This window comes from Neofelis nebulosa, chromosome 2 (genome assembly GCF_028018385.1).
Source record: "Neofelis nebulosa isolate mNeoNeb1 chromosome 2, mNeoNeb1.pri, whole genome shotgun sequence".
NCBI lineage: Eukaryota > Metazoa > Chordata > Mammalia > Carnivora > Felidae > Neofelis > Neofelis nebulosa.
This window is the reverse complement of record NC_080783.1, coordinates 125,509,071-125,531,172: the sequence shown is the minus strand read 5'-3', so window position 1 is coordinate 125,531,172 and position 22,102 is coordinate 125,509,071. Positions and strand designations below refer to the sequence as shown.

Genomic DNA, 22,102 nt, shown 5'->3' with positions numbered 1-22,102 from the left:
TGAGTTGTTAATTTTAGCCATCCTGACAAATGTCAGGTGGTATCTTATTGTGGTTTTGATTTGTATTTCCCTGATGATGAGTGATATTGAACATTTTTTCATGTGTCTGTTAACCATTTGCATGTCTTCTCTGGAGAGATGTCTGTTGATGTCTTCTGCCCATTTTTTTTTTTCTTTTTGAGAGAGAGAGAGAGAGAGAGAGAGAGAGAGAGGGGCAGAGAGAGAGGAAGACAGAGGATCTGAAGCGAGCTCTGTGTGGACAGCAGAGAGCCCAATGCTAAACTTGAACTCACGAACCGTGAGACTGTGACCTGAGCTGAAGGCAGACGGTTAACCAACTGAGTCACCCAGGTGCCCCATCTTCTGCCCATTTCTTAATAGGATTATTCATTTTTTGGGTGTTGAGTTTGATAAGTTCTTTATAGGTTTTGGATACTACCCCTTTATCCACTGTGTCATTTGCAAATATGACAAATGTATATTCGTCCATTCCATAGGTTGCCTTTTAGTTTTGTTGATTGTTTCCTTTACTGCACAGAAGTTCCAATAGTTCACTTTTGCTTTTGTTTCCCTTATCTCCAGAGGCATGTAAGTAATGTAGTAAGAAGTTACTACAGCTGAGGTCAAAGAGGTTGCTGCCTGTGTTCTCCTCTAGGATTCTGATGGTTTCCTGTCTCACATTTAGGTCTTTCATCTATTTTGAATTTATTTTTGTATATGGTGTAAGAAAGTGGTCCAGTTTCATTCTTCTGCATGTCGCAGTCCAGTTTTCCCAACACCATTGTTGAAGAGACTGTCTTTTTTCCATTGGATATTCTTTCCTAAGAAGCAGTCAGTTTTAAGGTATATTTTAGATTTGCTGATGGACTGGATATGGGGTAAGAGTTGGGAGCAGATGGAGAATAAAGGGAAAGGGAAGACTCAAAGAGAAGTCTTAAATTTCTGGTTTTAGATTAAAAAAAATTGTGGTAAAATATACATAACATAAAATTGACCATTTCAACCATTTTTAAGTCACAGTTCAGTGTCATTAAGTACATTTGTGTTGTTTTGGGACCATCAGCGCTACCCATCTCCAGAAGTTTTTCATCATCCCAACTGAAAACTTAGTATCTATTAAACAAGAACTCCCTATCTCCTCCTCCCCCCCAACCTCTGACAACCACCATTTTATTTTCTGTCCCTATGAATTTGACTACTTTAGGTACCTCATGTAAATGGAATTAATGATATTTTTTTTTTGTGACTGGTTTTTATTTCACTTAGTATGTCTTAAAGTTTCATCCATGTTGTAGCATGTGTCAGAATTCCCTTCCTTTTCAAGGCTGAATAATATTGCATTGAGTGTATATAATACATTTTCTTTATCCATTCATCTGTTGATGGTCACTTGGGTTGCTTCCACCTTTTGGTTACTGTGAATAATGCTGCTATGACCATGGGTGTGCAAATATGTCTTCAAGTCCTTGCTTTCTTTGTTTTTTAAAGAATCATCTTTTTTCTTTTAAAAATACTTATTTATTTATTTATTTATTAAAAAAATTTCTTTTAAATGTTTATTTATTTTTGAGAGACAGAGAGAGACAGAGCATGAGTGGGGGAGGGACAAAGGAAGAGGGAGACACAGAATCCGAAGCAGGCTCCAAGCTCTTAGCTGTTGGCACAGAGCCTGACGCACGGCTCGAACTCCCAAGCCGTGAGATCATGACCTGAGCCGAAGTCAGATGCTTAATTGACTGAGCCACCCAGGCACCCAGAAAAATATTTAATTATATTTGAGACAGAGAGAGAGAGCAGGGAAGGGGCAGAGAGAGAGGGAGACAGAGAATTCCAAGCGGACTCCAAACTGTTAGCACAGAGCCCATCACGGGGCTTGAACCCATGAATTGCAAGATCATTACCTGAGCTAAAATCAAAAGTCAGATGCTTAACCGACTGAGCCACCCAAGTGCCCCTATTGTTTATATTTTTGAGGAAATGCCATACCATTTTCCATAGTAGCTGCACCATTTTACATTCCCACCAACAGTGCACAAGAGTTCCAATTTCATATCAGTCTTTATTTATTTTATTTTATTTTATTTTATGTTATTTATGTTATTTTATGTTATTTATTTTATTTATTATTTACTCTATAATAGCCATCCTGATGGGTATGAGGTGGTATCTCACTGTGTTTTGATTTGCATTTCCTTAATGATTAGGAATGTTGAGCATTTTTTCATGTGCTTATTGACCATTGTATATCTTCTTTAAAAAAAATTTTTTTTTAATGTTTATTTTATTTTTGAGAGAGACAGAGCGTGAGTGTGGGAGGGGCAGAGAGAAAGGGAGACACAGAATCTGAAGCAGGCTCCAGGGTCTCAGCTGTCAGCACAGAGTCCGGACACGGAGCTCAAACCCACGAACTGGTGAGATTATGACCTGAGCTGAAGTTGGATGCACAACCGACTGAGCCACCCAGGTGCTCTGTATATCTTCTTTGGAGAAGTATCTAAGTCCTTTGCCCATTTTTCAAAAAAAAATTTTTTTGCATTATTGCATTGCAGGAGTTCTTTATACATTCTGGATGTTAACCCTTTATGAGATACATGATTTACAAATACCTTCTCCCATTCCAAACATTGTCTTTTCACTCTGTTGCTAGGATCCTTTGCTACACAAAAGTTTTTAATGTTGATGAAGCTCAATCTATCTGTTTTTTTCTGGCTTTATATTTTGCATCAATGAGTAATCATTATTATTTCTTCTTTGCTTTTGCAGGAAAAGGAGATAGAGGAAGGAAGAGATGGAAGGAGACAAATGCATTCTAAATAGATTTGTGCTTATTCAGTAAGAGAAGCAGTGAAGTTTTTTATTTCACTTTTTAAAAATTAAGCTTTTAATTTTAATCCCAGTATATTTAACGTACAACGTAATGTTAGTTTTAGGCGTACAATGTAATGATTCAATACTTCCAAGCAACACCCGGTGCTCATCACAGCAAATGCACTCCTTAATCCGCATCATGTATTTAACCCATTCCCCTCCCCCCTCTCCTCTGGTAACCATCACTTTGTTCTCTGTAGTTAAGAGTCTGCTTCTTGGTTTGCCTTTCTCTCTTTTTTTTCATTTGCTCATTTGTTTTGTTTCTTAAATTCCACATTTGAATGAAATCATATGGTATTTGTCTTTCTCTGACTTATTTTGCTTAGCATTATACTCTCCAGCTCCATCCATGTTGTTGCAAATGGCAAGATTTCATTCTTTTTTATGGATGAATAACATTATATATGTGTATATATATATATGTGTGTGTGTGTGTGTGTGTATCATATGATAATATCACATCATATTTTATTCATCCAGTCATCTCCAGATGGACACTTGGGCTGCTTCCATAATTTGGCTATTGTAGATAATGAGAAGTAGTGAAGTTAACAATAATTTATTCAGTAACAAATATTCATTTACAATCTCTTATATTCCTGACACTGCACTTAGCACCAGGGAGATAAAATGAGTATGGGGATTTCTTACTTAGCGGGAGGACAACCAGAAAAAGTTATTTTCAGCACAATGGGATGTAATTAATATATATGAATATATAGAGGAATGCCATGGACTGTGGTTGAAAAATGGAAGTGGAAACCACTAAATGTCTAGAATAGTCAGAGAAATCTTTAAAGAGGGAGAACATAGAAGGAGAGTAAGAAATGTCTGGCCAGAGAAAGTGGGAAAGGACAACCTGTAGAAGGAACAGCATGTACAAGTAAGTATAGACATGCGTGGCCCAATTTATGAAAGGAAAATAATTTCCTGTGGCTGGAATATGGAGAAGATGGTGAGGAGGTAATGGGAAATGTGGGAGGTAGTTAGTCTGGGCCCTAACTGTGGAATCTTCAATGGTAGAAACAAGAATTTGGAATTCAATATTACAGTCAATGGGAAGTCATTAATTAAAAAAAAATATTTTTTCCTGTTTTCTGAAATAATCCATTTTCATTATAGAACATTGGGGGGAAATATCAAAAACAAAATAAAAACCACTGGGAACATAAAAAAAATTTTTTTAAGATTTTATTTTTAAGTAATCTCTATACCCAATGTGAGGCTTGAACTCACAACCCCAAGATCAGGAGTCACATGCTTTATTAACTGAGCCAGCCAGGCTCAAATGTTTCTATGTAGGGAGAAGCTAACAACATACCTATATCAGTATTCTTTGGAAAAATAGTTCTGACAGAGGGGAGAAATGGAGGACAGGAGAAGAGTTCAGAAGTTATTGCATTAATACCCATAGAGAGAGGAAAGTCTGAACAGAGACAAGAGTAGTGTGGATGGAGAGGTGGGGAAAGATCTCAGACACTCCTTAGGAGAAATCAATAGAGCCCAGTGACTGACTGGATGTGGGAGGAAAGAAAGAGGGGAAAGTGTGAGTAACTTTGGGATCTCTAGTTTAGGAGAACAGAATTGGCCAGATTAGTTAGCTATGACTTAGCAAAGAGCAAAGTCCTGAGATAAGGGGAGATGGGGCAGCTAAATTTTAAGGGATGGTGTTTATACAAAAGTCTGGTGTTTATAGAAACATCTGCAACAAGGGATCCAAAGTGAGCCATTTTCTTTAGGAGTCTGGAGTTGGGGTATTCTTAGCTTATGGGCACACTGAATTCTAAAAACTCTGCTCAGGTACTTGGCACCCAAGGATTAATTAGACAGTTTTAGGACAATAAATATAAAAACTCTTTATTCCATTGTTAATGAGAAACAGGTCATTAAACTTTATTAAAAATATATTTAGTAAAGTTGGGCATATGGGCTTATTCTATGATTCTTTTTATTGCTGTAAAGTAAAAATTCATACTAAAAGCTTTTTTTTAAGTTTATTTATTTTGAAAGAGAGAGAGAGAGAGTGGGGAAGGGGCAGAGAGAGAGGGGGAGAAAGAGAATCCCAAGCAGGCTCCACACCATCAGCACAGAGCCTGATGTGGGACTCAAACTCACCAACCATGAGATCATGACCTGAGCAGAAGTCAAGAGTTGGACACTCACCCAACTGAGCCACCCTGGCGCCTCCATACTAAAAGTTTAAAAAGAAAAAAATTTAGGTCATTTTATCAAGGGGAGTAAAATAATGTCATCATCTATTCACATATCATACATTTATTGTCTATTATATGCCAGGTACTGTGCTAGCCTGTATGGGGAATACAGAGGTATATAAGATGCACATATGTGCTATATAAGAATGGTAAAAAATAATGTGCAGGAGGAATTAAGGGCTGGGAGGGACTCCTGGATGGTGTAACCTGTACAATTTATTGGAGAGGACACAGGATAGAGAGCATGATTTTCTATCATGCCCAAAAAGAAGCTCTGAAACTATAATCCAGAGAGGTACTAAGATACTCCTGCCTATGCCCAATTTCTTAGTGGAGGTTGTGAAGCATGTTCAACAGCCAGGGAAGGGAGACTAAGAGTGAGTTTCACCCTGCTGTCTTGGTTTTAAAAGTTTAGTTTAGATTGGAGCAATGGGTATGTCTTTGATTCCAAGAAATATTTCAATTTAAAAAATGGAAAAAGGGTTTTAAAAGCATAGTTGTGACTCCAAACCTGCCATGGAAAGATTGATTTCAGTTACTTTCTAGGGCAACAGTATGACCTAGGCATTCTGCCTTTTTTTTTTTTTTTTTAACCTGCTCAGTCTTTTAATTCGAAAAGTCAGAAAACCTATAATAATGCCAGCCTGCCTCTGTCTCCAGGTAACTGGTGTTGAAATAGAAATAAATCCAAAATGGAGTCACTTGTGCTAAGCCCCATATCAGCAAACTAAGATTAAAAACCTAGCCTAATTTCAGTTTCAACTTCTCCCAGGACTGTGACTTTTAATCAGTCAGTCTGGAATTACCTGGTCAGCACTAGTGAGGTAATGTGCCTGTTAGATCCCACTTTCCCCCCAAAGGAGGGTGACCTTTTGCTAGAAACTTCCTTTTTCTGCTAACTTCTGCCTACAAAGCCTTCCATTTTGTACAGCTTCTCAGAGCTCTTTTTAACTTCCTAGGTGGGATGCATCCTCGTTCATGAATGTTGTATAAAGCCAACTAGACCTTCAAATTTACTCAGTTGAATTTTTCCTTTTTTTTTTTTTTAACATTTATTTATTTTTGAGAGAGAAAGAGAGCAAGCACGAGTGGGGGAGAGGCAGGGAGAGAGAGACACACACAGACACACAGACTTGCTTTTCTGAATGTGAGGATATAGGACAGCTTCGCTGAAACAGAAGAGTATTTTCCTTAGAGACATGCCTTGCAGGTGCAGTCCCATCAACATTTCTTAAACTCCAAGCAAAACAGAAGCTGGAGGTACACAGATGAATAAACAGGGCCTCTGCCTTCAGGAGCTTAGGGGTCCAGCAACCAGTAGTGATAACACGCTTCGAGTTAAAAGGAGTTGCCGCCCACTTGCATGACTGCAGGAGCTGCAGACAAGCAGGAGCGGGCAGCGGTGGCCCCAGCTGGGCTCTGGAGGCCAATGCCAGGTGGAAGTTCCAGGGCCCTTTCAGTGCTCGCAAGTTGGAAGGTAGCCCTTCTATCATTCCCCTTGGAGTCCAGAAAAAAGATCCTTTTCTATTACTATAGTAGATATCCCTCAAATCAGGACTTGGGACTCGCAGAGCTTTAGCCGCTCTTCCTCTTAAGGAGCCACTGCGCCCTCCAGTGGAGGACCAGCGGCGGAACCCCAGTGAGGCGCTGCAAAGTGACGGACACCTTAAAGTCGTCCTTAAGAAACTCCCAGTCACTGGCTCCACCTCCTCGCGGAGTCCCGCCCCCGACGCGACCTCTTTGTGTGGCACCGATTGGTTGGCTCTTGTGCGTGAAGACGTTGCGTCGCGGGGCGGGGCGGAGGAGCGTTGTCCGTAGGGCTTCAGCCGTGTGTCCTCGGCCGCCGCCCCCACTGCTGCGCCGTATCCGCCCCTCTTTTCCCTTTAGAGGGTACAGGCGACAGCTGGGCCCTGGGGTGGCAGCGTAGCCACCAAACGTCTCCGCCAAGCTGTCTCTTCTAGCTGGCGGTTCTTCTCGGCTGGGTCCAGGTCGGGGGGAAAATGGCGCCGGCGCCCCAAGGCGTCCGGGAGGAGCCGCTGCTGGATTGTCGGTCCGGACCACTTTCCCAGCTCCTCTTCCTCGCCCAGGCTGTCCTCCTTTTGCTGCCGGCCGCTCGGGCAGGTCTCTGCCCCGCGCCCTGCTCCTGCCGCATCCCTCTGCTGGACTGCAGTCGCAGGAAACTACCAGCGCCGAGCTGGAGGGCGCTGTCGAGCCCGCTGCCCCCCGACACTGCCAGCCTGTGAGTAGAGTTGCCGGGCGGGGATCCAAAGGAAAGGGAGCTCCCTCTCCAAGGGGACGGGAGGGAGACACAGTTGGATGAAGGTCGCGGTTGTGAATTGAAGTACTGAAGAAAAATGCCATTATACTGTTGTGAACTTTTTTTGAGGTGGTGTGGGAGCCTAAAAACCCTGGAGTTAAGGTTATGAAAATTAGCACGAAAACCAGGGTTAAGATTCTTGGGGCCAGGGAGTTTGTGATTCCTGCACTGGGGAGGAGTTGGAAAGGGGATATTGTTAAGGGCTCACTGACCTGGGCACCGACCTTGACTCTGGATGGTTGGGGATCCTCGCCCACTTTGGGCTGCATCATCCAGTGTGTAACTCAACTTGAATGCTCCCCAGGTACGTGATTTGATAACCACGATCGCCAATGACATAAGAACGGTCCTTTTGTCCCTAGTTCGCATTTGCACATTTGGTGCCATAGTTTTGATACTTAACAGGGTTAAAACATCATGGCTTAGGAGATCCAATACTTTGAGCAAATACCTTTATAAGTAGCATTTTTAAAATCTAATTCAGGATTCACTGTAAAGAAGGGAAGTATTCTTTCCCTAATCATGTGTTACTTTAATTGTTTTCAGTGCATTTTTTTGTGGCAAAGAACCTAAAAACCAGTTCTCTTTGTTTATGCGTGACAAACAAGTACAGTGATTGGATTAATTCTTCTGGAGACTCCACTGCTGAGTGCTCATCTTGACAGGCCTGTGTTAGACAGTGGCACCTGGAGAGCTCATTAGTCTGAGTCAGCCTGGTGGCATTAGGAGCAACAGTAGGTATTAAATGCTGCAATTATGGGGTTTCTTAACCACTAACATACAGTTATTTCTCTGCTGCTAACTGAGCACCGAATTTATTAATTGACAGACTTCTAATAGAGTCTTCTCTAAAAGGAGTGTTACAAAAAAGTATAGTTTGAGGTGCAATTAAAATATGAGGGACTATTTGGATTTTCCTTGGAAGTAGAATACAAATAGATCTCTCTGCTGCTGTTTAGAGTAATTAGACATTTACAAATAGGTTAAGATAGATAGGAAGGAAAGCTATTTCAGGAATTCTTTGAGAAAACTAAGGTAACTTAAATAACCAAATGTCGTAGTAGCATAGACCTGTCATAAAATAAGATGTTTCTGTTGTTTTTATGATAGTGGCATCTGTAGCTAATTCTGGTTCTGTTGACCCAGATTAAATTTAAAAATTGATATTGGTGAGCAGCATAATCTGAATTGAACCTAGCACAGCATTTTTGTAATGCGGCAAGTGCCTCTTTCTAAGAAATTCTTGGAACAGCTACCTGATTATCTGGTGCAGGTTTAAAACCAACACAACTTTATTTAGCTGTAATTGAAAAAAATGTGGCTTACTTTTAAGATTCTCCATTGGTAGGTAAACAATAATTAGGAATAGTTTTATGTAAGGTACAATTAGTTTGTGTTTGGGTTTGATTTCTGTGTAATCTAGACAAATTTGCTAAAGCCAAATGACATCCCCAAATTTTAAATGTCCTATAATGAAATTGACATTTTCAGTTGAAGTAAAATGCCTTGGAGAGCAATTCTGTTGTAGAAGTGTAATTGGATGGAAGTCTTACATTAGCAGAACAGCTCTTGGAATATTAAAAGATGGCATTGTGCTGTTTTAAACTGAGAAATGTAACATCTTCAGTAATTGCTTTCAGCTATAAAACCACCAGGTACACATGGGTTTTTTTTTTAATGTAATTTTGAATGTTCAAAGTAGACATAATGCTCTAAATACATAAGTGATTCAGACTCAAATGCTGAAACTTGTGGCCATCATCAAAAAGATTATAGATGAAATCCATTAATCTTGGTTTTTGAAATATGCATGTATCTGTCCCTGGTTCCTAGTACAGAGTTCCTGAAACTCTTGTAATTTGCTAAATGACAAGAGCTCTACAAGCATCTTCTGTTCTAACCCTTAGGTCTTTGACTAATTCCTGACACAGGGCTCCTAAATCCCTTGGTATTTCCTGGGTGATAGGAGTGTCTTTTGGCTTAATGAGGTGACTCTTGGTAAGTTCCTGGATAGATGGGGTCAGTCCCCAGAAAGACCAAGCCATAATTAGAAGCTTGGAACTTTCAGCCCTGTCCCCATTCTCCTGGAAGGGGAGAGGGGCTTAATAATTGCTTGTGCCTGTATGATTAAGCCTTCGTAAAATCCCAAAAGTGTGGACTTTGAAGAGCTTCTAGGATGGTGAACATGTCTCATGCTGAGAGAGTGGCACACCCCAACTTTACAGGGACAGAAACTCCTGTGCCAGACCCTTCCAGATCTCACCTTATGTATCTCGTCTGGCTGTTCATCTGTGTTCTTTACCATATCCTTTCTTATGTAATAAACCAGTAAACGTAAGTAAGTGTTTTCCTAAGTTCTGTGAACTGTTCTAGCAAGTGATTCAATCAGTGAGGGGGTCTTGGGAACCTCCCAATTGTAACCAAGTCAGACAAGTTGTAGGTAACATGGAGACCCACTTCTTGTGATTGGTGTCTGAAGTGGGGGACAGTCTTATGAGACTGAGCTCTTAGGTCATGAGGTTTGTAACTCTGGTTAGTGTCAGAATTGAATTGAATTGCAGCTGGTGTCTAGAATTGGTTGGTGTGGGAGAAAAAAACCCCACATGTCTGGTGTCAGGAGTATTATATGTGGAATAAAAGGAAGAAACAGGTGACAAAAGCTCTTCACTTGAGGCTTTAGTCAGGCTTCTGAACCTTTCCTAGGCCATATGTACACATCCTTGTAAAATGCGGTTTTAGCAAGAACCTTGCTAAGTCAGTTTAGCAAGAAGCACTCCCCCTTGATACCTAATTGGGTTCCTCCTTCTACACCATCGTAAAGGTGATGTCTGAATGCCCTGGCCTATCTTTAGCAAGAATCCTGTTGGAGCCCCCCGGCCCCTCATGTTTCCTCTTAATAGTTTTCCATTCATTGACTCCACCCTTCACCTTAGCTATAAGATTCCTCTTGCCCATGCAGTGTTCAGGGTTGAGTCCAATCTCCTTCCCCTACTACAAAATTTCATAGCCTCACCATCCCCCAAAGTCTTCCTTACCGTGCTTCAACAAGTATCATTGAATATTTTTTTCCTTTTAACAGTTTTGGTGCCACAAACTGGATAGGATCAGATTCATCATTGGACCCCCAGACCTCTCACCCAGGACCCTAAGTGTGTACCTTTGAAAGCTTTATCTTCACTCCTGACTGATTGATCGGGGATCCATTGGTGAGTCCGACTCCTGAACCATTGCTCCGGACAAATGTCCGTGGAAGCTGGTAAGGACAGATTTTGATTCTTAACAGTCTGAGTATACCCTAGAAAATGGGATAGAGTCCCAGATAAACACAGGCTGGAGACTGGGTTAGAGTCCCATGTTTGTCCCCTGTAAGAGGCTCAGTTAGAGTACCAGGCAAACAGCTGTTTGTAAGAAGCTAGGTTAGAGTCCTAGGCTTCTTCGTTTGAAAGCTGCCTATCAGTCTGTAAATCTCTTATTCCTGGCTCTTTTTTCCCTGAATGAGGATTATTCTCTAATTCTCTAGACTGGAAATCTCTTCTTTTTTTTTCTTTTCCTTAACTCCTTGCACTGGAAGTCTGTCTTCCTGGCTCTCTGTAACACCTCATAATTTTCTTTGTTGGATCCTGCCTCTTCTGTGGGAACTTCTCAGTTGACTCAAATACTCTTCTTGAACCCCTACTAACTATGTTTTCTGCCAGTGCTGTCTACTTCCATTCCTGTTGGCATGCTTTTGCTGAGAATAATACAGAACTTCATTGGCCTCTTTTGAGCCCCAGAATGGCTTTTCTTTTTTTTTTTTTAATTTTTTTTTTTTTTTAATGTTTTATTTATTTTTGAGACAGAGAGAGACACAGCATGAGCAAGGAAGGGGCAGAGAGAGAGGGAGACACAGAATGTGAAGCAGGCTCTAGGCTCTGAGCTGTCAGCACAGAGCCCAATGCGGGGCTCGAACTCACAAACTGTGAGATCATGACCTGAGCCGAAGTCGGACGCTTAACCAACTGAGCCACCCAGGCGCCCCCAGAATGGCTTTTCAGAGAGCTCTCCCTTCCCATTGTTGCTCCTCCTTCTTCCTTTTACCACCCTCAGTCTTCCCTCCAGTTCTGTTGAATCCTTTCTTAGATCCCCTTCCAAATTCCTTCCTCCTCTCTACGCCCGTCAGAACTTTTTCCACTTCAGTCTTTATAGTCACTTGAATTTTGGGCCCCCTGCCCTCCACTGGGGACTCTGAGGGGATTTAGGGGCCCCCAAAAGCAACTACTTGAGCTGAAAAGGAAAAAGACTAATTGAAAATAGACTGGAAATTGGCCAGTTGGATGGGTTTTGGACATATCCAGACAGCTGCTAGACGTCTTCCTTGGTCACCCACTTGAAATTTGGTCCACAGCCTCCATAAAATTACATATCAGTGCAAGGGGAGGTCTTTTTTTTTTTTCTTTTAAAATGTTTATTTTTGAGAGAGAGCACGCACTTGTGGGGGTAGGGCAGAGAGAGAGAGAGAGAGAGAGAGAGAAAGCCCAAAGTAGGCTCCGAGCTTCAACGCAGAGCCTGATGAGGGGCTTAAACTCACAAACATGAGGTCATGACCTGAGCCGAAGTTGGATGTTTAACTCACTGAGCCACCCAGGTGCCTGCAAGGGAAAATGTTAAAGGTGGTCTTTACACAATTGGTAAACAAGTAACATTAATATGGCCTGACATTTTCCAGAAACACAATTTGTATTAAAATAGAAAGTGGTGGGCACCTGAGTTGCTCAGTTGGTTAAGCATCTGAGCATGGCTTAGGTCATGATCTCACGGTTTATGAGTTCGAGCCCTGCGTCAGGCTCTGTGCTGACAGCGCAGAGCCTAGAGCCTGCTTCGGATCCTGTGTCTCCCTCTCTCTCTGGCCCTCACTCCCACATGAGTGCGCTCTCTCTCCCTCTGTCTCTCAAAAATAAATAAACAAAAAAATTAAAAAAAAATAGTGGAGAAAAGGCAAGAACTAATTATTTTATATAAACCAGTGAATTTGTATTACTATGTTTTACTAACGCATGGCTAAAATTTTAGATTGAAAACAATAGCTCTCTATTTGTGTCTGTATGTATGTGTGTTTACGTGTGTATATGTATGTATCTTGTAGATGTGTTGTATTTTTTACACCTTTGGATGGTATTACCAAATTACTTTATAAAATCCCTTAAAAAGGAGCTCTATTCAAGCTGCCTTAGAGATAAATGGGCAGTTATATAAATTAAGTATTCCTGAATTAAGTTCACATGATTTGGGATAATTTTTTTTTTTTGTAAATAAAGCTATTTTGAAAATCGTTGGTAAAATAAAAACAGGAATATCTTCAGAGTTGTCAGCATTAAATATAATACAGAAAATAATTTGTCTTCTACCTAAGCTTACTAGTCAAGTTTATGTAATCTCTACTAGGTATTTAAGATTATAAAATTATAATTCCAAACTAAGAATAAAACATACAATAAAAATGAACTGCTTGATATATGTTAAGCACTGCAGTTAAAAAAAGAAAAGGTGGGGGGACAGACCATGTATTTAATCTTTCTCGGTTTTTTACTTTTGTGATGCTTGCCTTCCATGCATATGTTATAAAAATAGTTAATAGGGAAATAGCTTGAGATGATGGCTAGTTTAGTTTGGTGTTACTATCTGCCTAAAATAAATGTAGGTCATTTCTAAGTAAGATAAACTGTTGAGACATTCATTACTGAACCTAAGTTTGGGTTTGTATTTTTGGTATCTTGTTTCTATGTGGTATAGAAACTAAGATACTTGAATCTCTAAGTAAACCTGTTGCTTGCCACATTGAAAAATTATATTGTGAGGAATCATGCTTCTAGCAATTGTGAAATTGTATATTCATAAATTTTCTAATCTACAGAATACTGATACATGACCGTACTTGTCTACTTCATAGTTTTCTCTGTAAAAGAAAGATTATTAATGGTTAAAACTTGTGATCAGTACATGTAGGTAGAACTCCTAGAAACTGTAAGAATAAAGCAAAACAACTTTGTATGCAGAGTATGCAAGGTATGAAGAATGTGTTTTTGTTTAGGGAAAAAAAGTAATTTTATTCTAAGGCAGACTGGTTGTTCCACAGTAAGAAAAAAGCAAAAATATAGAACAAAAGCTGAATGGATATTAGAAAAATGGTTATAGATTTGCAGAACAGGAATTTTATGTGTGCTCAAGTTGCTAAGGTTAAATAAAATAGGTTTATTACTGATGTAAAGCTAGAATGTCAAAGTTTTCTTGAATTATTGATCTACTCTTATTAAGAAACTATAAAAAGATTTTCCTTCACCTATTATGTAATTTGCCTAGGAAACAAAGATTTTAATTAAAAATCCAATTAAAGTCCAATTGAAATGATTTTCTGTGCTTCTTGTGCTTATCAGGTTTTTGATTACTTTAAAAAATTGAGACTTATCAGTATTACAAAAACTAAAAATTTTTTTCCAACTGTGTAGCTTCCTATATTTGCCTTTGAAATCTTTTAATTACCACTTTAAGTGAATAAGTATTATTCACAGTGACCTGTTATCTAAAGTGTTTAAAACATTTGACATTTTTGACAACTTCCCCAAATCAAATTCTAAATGGAATTTAAAAAAATATTTGTTTATTTTTGAGAGAGAGAGAGAGAGAGAGAGAGACAGGGAGAGACAGGGGAGGGGCAGAGAGAAAGGGAGAAAGAGGATCTGAAGCATGGTCCATGCCAACAGCAGAGAGCCTGATGTGGGTCTCGAACTCCTGAAACTGTGAGATCATGACCTGAGCCGAAGTCGGACTCTCAACCGACTGAGCCACCCATGAGCCCCCTAAATGGACTTTTCTTTGATCTCAAACTAACTTTGAGATATTCCAGAGGTCTCTGAAAATTTTCAAGGGATTTGTTGCTCACCCTATAAAAGAGAGATTTAAACTAATTAGGTTTGTTTGCAATGTTAGATGATTACATGGGAAACCTTGTCAAATAAGAAATGATGACAAACCTTCTTAGGTTATTTGTGTATGGATCCATGTTACTAATATTGGCATTCCAGGAATGTTTGAGGTTCACAGTTGGTGTCCAGTTAGTATGTTAAAATACTGTGTGACAAGTTGTTTTACTCTCCTTCCTCTCTGAGAGCACTTCTAGTAGGCGACAGGCAAGAATGCTCCATAATGGTATCGGTTGAATAATTTTAAGATCATGTATTGGACTGAGAGTTTCCAGAACCAGTGAAGAAGCTGATGGAATCATAAAACTGCTAACCCAAGATCAAGCAGAATAAGAATTACGTGGGACTGAATGACCTGATGAAGATGGTTATTATGACTCTTTGAAACAGTACTACTTCTGTAATGTTTTTCAGATTTAAAGAACTTTTTTTCCTCTTAAGCTGTCTGCAGCTTACAACAATCTGATTATACCTTTGTGAACAAAGATGAAACAATTACTTTTTCTCCTTATTCCTCTGGAATTTGGAAACTTGTAGTGAATACTCTTACTTTCACGATACTGTAGTTACTTGTGTAAGGTGAATAAGAATTTGTTCTTGTAACAGGATATAATTGGAAACATTGGTTTTATTACCAAGGTTTTGACTGGAATATTATATTTGAGAGTCACATGGATAGAATCTGGTTTAAGGGACTAAGGTTGTCTTCATGGAGCCAGTGCTCTTGGGAAGACTGGCCTGGTACCTGGCTTACAGGGTGCCCAGCCTTACAGGTAAGAATGGTCACTTCCTTGCAGGCCAAGGAGTCTCAGGATATCTTGGGGACCTCAAGGAAAGAGGAATTTACTCCTGTCTGTAGGTATGGGAAGATAAAGTCTGGTGGCTACTTCCTGGATTGGCTTCCTAACCTCGAGAGGCTTTTAAATGTTTAATCTGAGATTTCCTTATGAAAAGTTCCAGCAAAGCAAACTCAGAAAGAGGCTGTGTGGTCAGTCAGTATTCTTGGTGCACCTATGTAAAATAATCAGGACAAATCTAACGAGACCGGAATTCTTAGGTAAGGAAGAATTAAAAGGTTGACCGTAGAAATTTCTTTTTTTTTTTTGATTCAGTGCAAAACCCCTTGTGGGTTCTGTCTTGCACATTTTGCAAGTCCTTACCAAATACTCAGCTCTGGTTTCCTGCAGTATCTGGCTATAATTTTCCAAACTAATGTTTCCAGTTTTTCTCCCACCCTCCTGACTTGGTATCACTGAGAACTAAAACTGCCCTTTTCCTGAAATCCTGCAAGCTGAAGCTGGGTCCTTGAAATAAACTTAAAAAAAAAAAAAAATTACTACCGCATATCATACATGGGCAACTTCTGTGCCTCCTGCTGTACGGACCATTCAAAGGTTCACCAGAACACCAAATGCCATCATCAGAGACATTCAGACTGCAAACTAGGAAAATTCTTCAGATGGTTATTGCCACCCTCACTCTTCCATTTAAAGTTGCTTCGAGCTCAAGTGGGAAAATCTCAACTCGCTAACCTCTGGACTCAGAAACTAGGTTTCTAATCTATTATTTTTTTGTTTTTCTGTGTTTTTGTAGAAAACTCCCCTCGTTAAATGCCTGACTACTAGCATCATTGAGCAGATAGATACCCTCTAATTCCAGGTCCCAACAGAAACTTCACTTGTTCCTTAATGAACAAAAGGCTACTGAATAAAAAAATAGACTTCTGTTGTTCAGAGGAAAGAGAGAATGCCTCTTTCCTTGAACAAGAGAGGGGACAGAGATTCTTTGCTTGGCCAAATTTTAGACTCCTGAACCATCTTCTGGGCTCATTTGTTTATGTCCTTGTAAAATGCAGTTTTAGCAAGAGCCCTGCTAAGTCATTTTAGCAAGAAGCCCTCACCCTTGATACCTGATTATCCTTGATACGTGATAAGGTTCCTTGTCTTCTGACATCCTCCAGGTGATGTCTCATCTCCCTGGCTTATCTTCAGCAATAAGCAGTTAGGTCTATTTATCCAGCACCTACCTTATCCCTGTTTTTCTTCTTAGTGATTTTCCATCCACTGATAATGGCTGACTACCCTGCTCCTTAGCTATAAATTCCCACTTTCCCATGCAGTATTTGGAGTTGAGCCCAGTCTCCTGTCACTGTAAAATGTCATTGCAGTAGTCCCTGTACCTGAAGAGATCACCTGCGCCACCTTGAATAAAGTCTTCCTCACGAGGTGTTAACAAATGTCGTTGAATATTTTTGCCTTTTATAACACAGTGAGTTCTTCTTAGACATTGGTGTCACAGAAGTGAGATTTACTAGAATGGCCCTGGCTTATGGAAATCTGGTTTGGGAAGAGAAAGGGCAAAAGGATGGGGAATGTAGAACCGTTGATTCCCAGGTGGCTTTGTGTCCACCTGTGGTATGGAGCAGAGGTTGTGGTGCTCCCAGATACTCAAAGTAAAAGTTACAAATGGAATTTAGAGATAGATCCGTTTCCCAGCACTTTGGTTCACTGGATATGTAAGGAAATAGATGTTAATAAGGAAAAAGTGAAATGTTTAGTCCTTTGGTTATGGTTATTTGTAATAGCTAAAATGAAATTAGAATTCTGGGTCAGACCTTGATGCTAAACCGAGGTCAGATTTCAGCGAGTCTGAGTTTTGGTTACTAGCCTCAAAGCTGTCCCCCAGGGGAAAAATGATGCAAAGACAACAAAAAGTACCTCTAAGACCTCTGGTCACCAAGAAGGCTGTTGGTGTAGGGGGAGGTCAAAGCCAGGAAACTATTGAAACTGGGGAATATTGTATGAGGAGTTGTTTTTATTTTGTGGATCAGTAACACTAGCTTCCTGAAGAACCGTTATTAAAGTGGATTGTGAGTGTGATTAACTTAGGTGTAGTTTCTGATTTTAAATGCTGCAGTGTGGAAGACCATGTTTGGGTTCAGGACAGGATCTACAGCTCACTATGGAACAATCACAGATAGGTATTTGTGATCCAGACACAAAGGAGGTTATTCCCGAGGGAACAGCCAGCTTGGTGGACTGGATAAAAGCCAGTGTAATGTCTTATTTATCCTGAGAATGGGGACTGCCCACCTTGCCTTGTAAATGCCAAGTGGAACATCCCCTATGAAGCAGATGGTATGTTTCATATACAAGCTATGTGGGATTATCTTTATAATAATTGGGATAATTCATCTGCTGAATATGTCTGTCACTCAGTTGATAGTGAATGTTGTGGCTAAGGGAAAGTCTCTCTCTCTCTCTTTTTTTTTTTTTTTTTTTTTGAGAGAGCAAGCACGTGAGTGGGTGAGAGGGGCAGAGGGAGAGAGAGAATCTTAAGCAGGCGTCATGCTCAGTGTGGAGCCCAGTGCGGGCCTGTATCCCACAATCCTGGCATCATGACCTGAGCTGAAGTCAGCAGTTAGAAACTCAGCTGACAATCACCTAGGCGCCCTGGAGAACTCTTACATGAACACCCCATATCACCTTAACTGCTGCAAAACCTAGGGACACTTGAGGAAGCCTTGTGTATTTGCTCTTTCAGCTTCCCCTCTCAGGTTTTATAGATGTTAAAAAACCATTAGGTTAATTAACAAAAGAACGAGGAAAGGCAAAGGAGAGAGCTGAGGGACTGACTGGTCTTAGCAAGGTGGAAAATTTTATCTTATTGTTAAGTAGACCCCATGATCCTCATGGAGCTCAGTGCAGGGCTTGAACTCATGATCCTGAGATTGAAACCTGAGCTGAGATTGAGAGTTGGACGTTTAACTGACTGAGCCATCCACACACCCCCAAGGTGGAAAATTTTAAATAGTTTTTAAGAAAGAAGGCGAATAAAGCAAATACCATTTGGAGCAAAACAAAGGAAAAAGAAAGGGAAGAATCACAGACTCAATCCATCAGAATGGAAAGCTTTAGATGGTTATTAAGAAATGGGATGGGGGTGCCTGGCTGGCTCAGTAGAAAGAGTGTGCAATTCTTGATCTCAGGATTGTGAGTTTGAGCCCCATGTTGGGTGTAGAAATTAGTTAAATCTTTAAAAAATTGGGATTAATAAAACAGACAATTGATGGGGTTAAAACAAAGTTTTTAGTACAACACTACCTAAAGTCCTAAAGGGACATCTTTCTGGTCCCCCCAACGTTAAAGGGCCCCAAACAAGTCTATTCTGTTTTCCCCAGTTTGGAGAAATTTAAAAATCTGAATGCAGAGATTACAGTGAGTAATGTGACCAGCAATTGCTTGGGGCATTGGTTAGATAGATTAAATTGACAAAGGGTCAGGGTCCTTTGGCTTAACCCCTGGGCAAGACCCAACGCCTTTTGCACAAGAGTGAGTAAAATGATCAGGAGGTATAGAAGAAAAGTTCTCAGGATACCTTGATACGGGAACTTCTTGTACTGTGGTACCAAATACCAAAACCCATTGATAAAGCCTTGATGCTGTTGAGAGAACAAAACCATGCAAGGGTTGATAGGATTATGGAAGTTGGGAAGTTTAAACAAGGCTTTTTGTAAAGAAGTTGTGTCTCCTTTACCTGAATGTTTTATGGGAATGAGTTATTTCTGGCTTGGGAAACACTTTTCCTAGTATTGTAAAACCAAAACCCATTAGTAAGGTCCTAACGGAGACTATAGGTAGGAATGTCAGGTAAAAGTTTGTGAGAGAATTGGTGTGTTTGAACAGGCTTTTTCCTGATTGTATTAGAGAGATATGCCTGGCAGATGTTTCTTCTATCTATTACTGTAAAACAAGTCGTGTAAATCCACCCTTCAGTATTAATTTGGATATGTTAAATGGGAGCCAGTAAGATTGCTCAAGGCCACACAATGTAGAATAGAAGTTGAAGTGCTGGTATGGGCAAATTCTCTGTGTATAGTGTTTTGTAGTGTACCATAGACTGGGGCTTATGGCAAAAGCCTGTGAGTGCCTCCCAGCAGTGACTTACTGGACTTTGGACTAGAAAATTCCCACTTTAAGGGCAATTATTGGCTTACCATTGGACAGTAATTGAAACAGCCACTGTGACTAGAAGTCATAAAAATAATCTTGAAAACTGAAATACTCATGATGTCTTGCATAATGTTGGGTAAACACTTCAGTAGGTAGGGCAGTGCCCAGAAGAGTTCTGTAACAAAATGGAAATGCAAGGAGGAGATACTCAAGAGTAGGGAGCCTCTTTCCCCCTAGGACTGATTGTGGAACTGTGTGAGGAGCTGCTGGATTTTATTGTCACTTGGGCAAGTGTCCTATAAGCTTATAACTGACCAACAAAGAGCTGCTTGGTTTGTGGGTGGCATTTCCAAGGTGAACAGACACCATCCTGTTTGGAAGGCCACCACTCTGATTGGAAAAGGTAAAGACAAATTAGCTTGGTGGGCTGAATTGCATCCTGTTTTCTTAGCAGTAATGGAAAAATTGAACAGTGGCAAAAGCCCCTATGTTTGGGTTTTTACTGACAGGCAGTAGCCAAAGGCTTGGTCATATGGCTAGGCAGAAGAACAATAGAAACCTGGCCTCTTAAAGGACTGCCCATATGGGGCACAGCCTTCTGGAAATCGCTGTGGGAATTTGAAGCGTGCATTAAAGTAGGACATGTCGATGCTCATCAGAAGAACCCTCTTTCAGGTTTGTAAGGCGACTGGAATCAACAAGCAAATATCCCTGTGCGCTAGCTTGAGGTGACCACCTGGGGCCATGACATAAGTGGATATGGGGTATGCAGTAATGCAAAGACAAATGAATCTAGACCTAATCCCCTTGTACCTTCTGAGGCACAAAATGCCGGTAAGAACTTTATACCTGCAAGCACAATAGAGACTGTTAGATGGCTAGGTGGCAGATTCCCTGTTGGGAAGGCCTTGAATATAGCCAGAAAATGAGACTGATGCTGTAACCCAGGAGTAGAACAGACTGGACTGGGCTTGGCTTCTCTGACAGTAGATGCAAATGCTCACGATACTATAAAAGAACAGGAACAGAAGATTAATTGTAACAGTTTGGATGGCTAACCATGATTTATTCAGACCGAGGAATGCACAACCCATAATGTCCAACAAATGGGCAGAGAGAGATCCTTTTCAGAGAACTACTTTAATAGAGAATTGAATGGTCAGTTAAAACATTGGTTGTTTAAAATGGGAGATAAAGACCTGAACGTATGGCTTACATAAGTTTCTGAGATTGTGCTTTCGCTCAACATGAGGTAGGGCTGATGGAGCGGCACCACTGGATCGAGTCCTCTTTTTCTGGTAGATCTGAAGGGATGAGAGGGTGGTGAAGGATGCCAGGATGAGTATGCAGTTCTTACCGACAGAGGAGTGTCCTCGTGTAATGTCTCTACTTTTCCTTTCTTCCTCACATCACCTCAGCTTTTTTCTTTTGTGCATGATACACTGGTCATAGGACCAGTGTTACAGATACAAAGTTCTGAAAATAAGTGATGATTCCTAAGCAAGAAACTGTATTCTTAAACTTGGGTTAGAATTCCTAAGGGCCTGGTAGGGTGGGTTGTGCCTTCGCCTCATCTGGCAAAATTGAGGTTAACGGTGAATGCCACTATATTGCTTGGTGGTAAAAATAGCCCAATGGTTCTACATCTGTGTAACCTTTCATAACTGAATGCGTGGACTGAGGGGGAGGTACCTGCTAGAATATTATTGCTCTCGGCAATCTAGATCAGCACAGTAGCTGAACCTCATGTCCCTTCCAAAGGTAGAAGAGTTTGAGTATAAATGGAGAGAAGGGACAGTAGTATCTGAGGGTGAAAGAATGAATCAGTGGATTGTATAATGAGGAAAATCCAATGTTAACACCTCAGAAGGGGCTCAGAGTGAGAGACAATATCATCTCTTAGCTCAGTTATACCAGATGCCTGAAAGGGTGAAACTGTTTGCCTAACACCACTGCTGCTTTTGTTACCTGACAAGATTGGAAGCTTGCAAGCCAGAGTGGCCTTGCCTGGAAAGCATTTTCATATGATAATGATGTTGGACTAGTGCAATTATTAATGACTAAACGGGATTCTAATGTGTCTCAATCTTTTGAGATGTATATCTTTTTGCTTGTAAGGTGGTCTGTGGCCAGAGACCAAGGTGGGCTGTGAAATAATAGAAAATATATATATATTGGTCTCTCACTCTGGTTGGTGGCACAGAGCTCCTGAAAACCTTTCCTAAGTGATGAGAGCACTGGGAGCATCTTGTGTTCTAATACGTGGTCTTTGACCCTGATTCTGGACACAGAGCTCGTTAATCCCTTAGAATTTCCTGGGTGATATGAGTATCTTTTGATCGAGAGGCAACTCTTGGTGGGCTCTTGGATAGCTTCAGTATGGGTTATCCCCCATACTGAAGACCAAGAAGCCATGATTAGAAGCTTGGAACTTTCAGCCCCACTCCCATTCTCCTAGAAAGGAAGAAGGGCTAGAGGTTGAGTTAATAATTGGTGATACCCATGTGATGAATATTCCATAAAAATTCTGAAAGTATGAGCTTTGAAGAGCTTCTAGGGTGGTGAACATATATATCTATGTGCTGGGAGGGTGCGAGACCTCAGCTCCACAGGGACAGAAGCTCCTGCACCAGACCGACCCTTCCGGATCTCACCCTATGGATCTCTTTATCTGGCTGTTAATCTGTGTTCTTTACTACATTCTGTATTGTATAATAAATCAGTAAACCTGCTTCCTTGAGTTCTGTAAGCTGTTCTAGCAGATGGTTGTATCCAAAGATGGGATCATGGGAGCCT

General features: G+C 40.6%; 1 protein-coding gene across 1 annotated transcript in view; it reads left to right on the top strand.

The window, feature by feature from the left end:
- Nucleotides 1-6,635: 6,635 nt before the first annotated feature.
- Nucleotides 6,636-22,102, top strand: part of LRIG2 (leucine rich repeats and immunoglobulin like domains 2) — a 64,854-nt gene continuing 49,387 nt past the window's right edge. Inside the window, exon 1 of the mRNA XM_058716178.1 lies at nt 6,636-7,320. Coding sequence (XP_058572161.1) covers nt 7,082-7,320 — 239 coding nt within the window. The 5' untranslated portion in view covers nt 6,636-7,081. The remainder of the gene's footprint in view (nt 7,321-22,102) is intronic.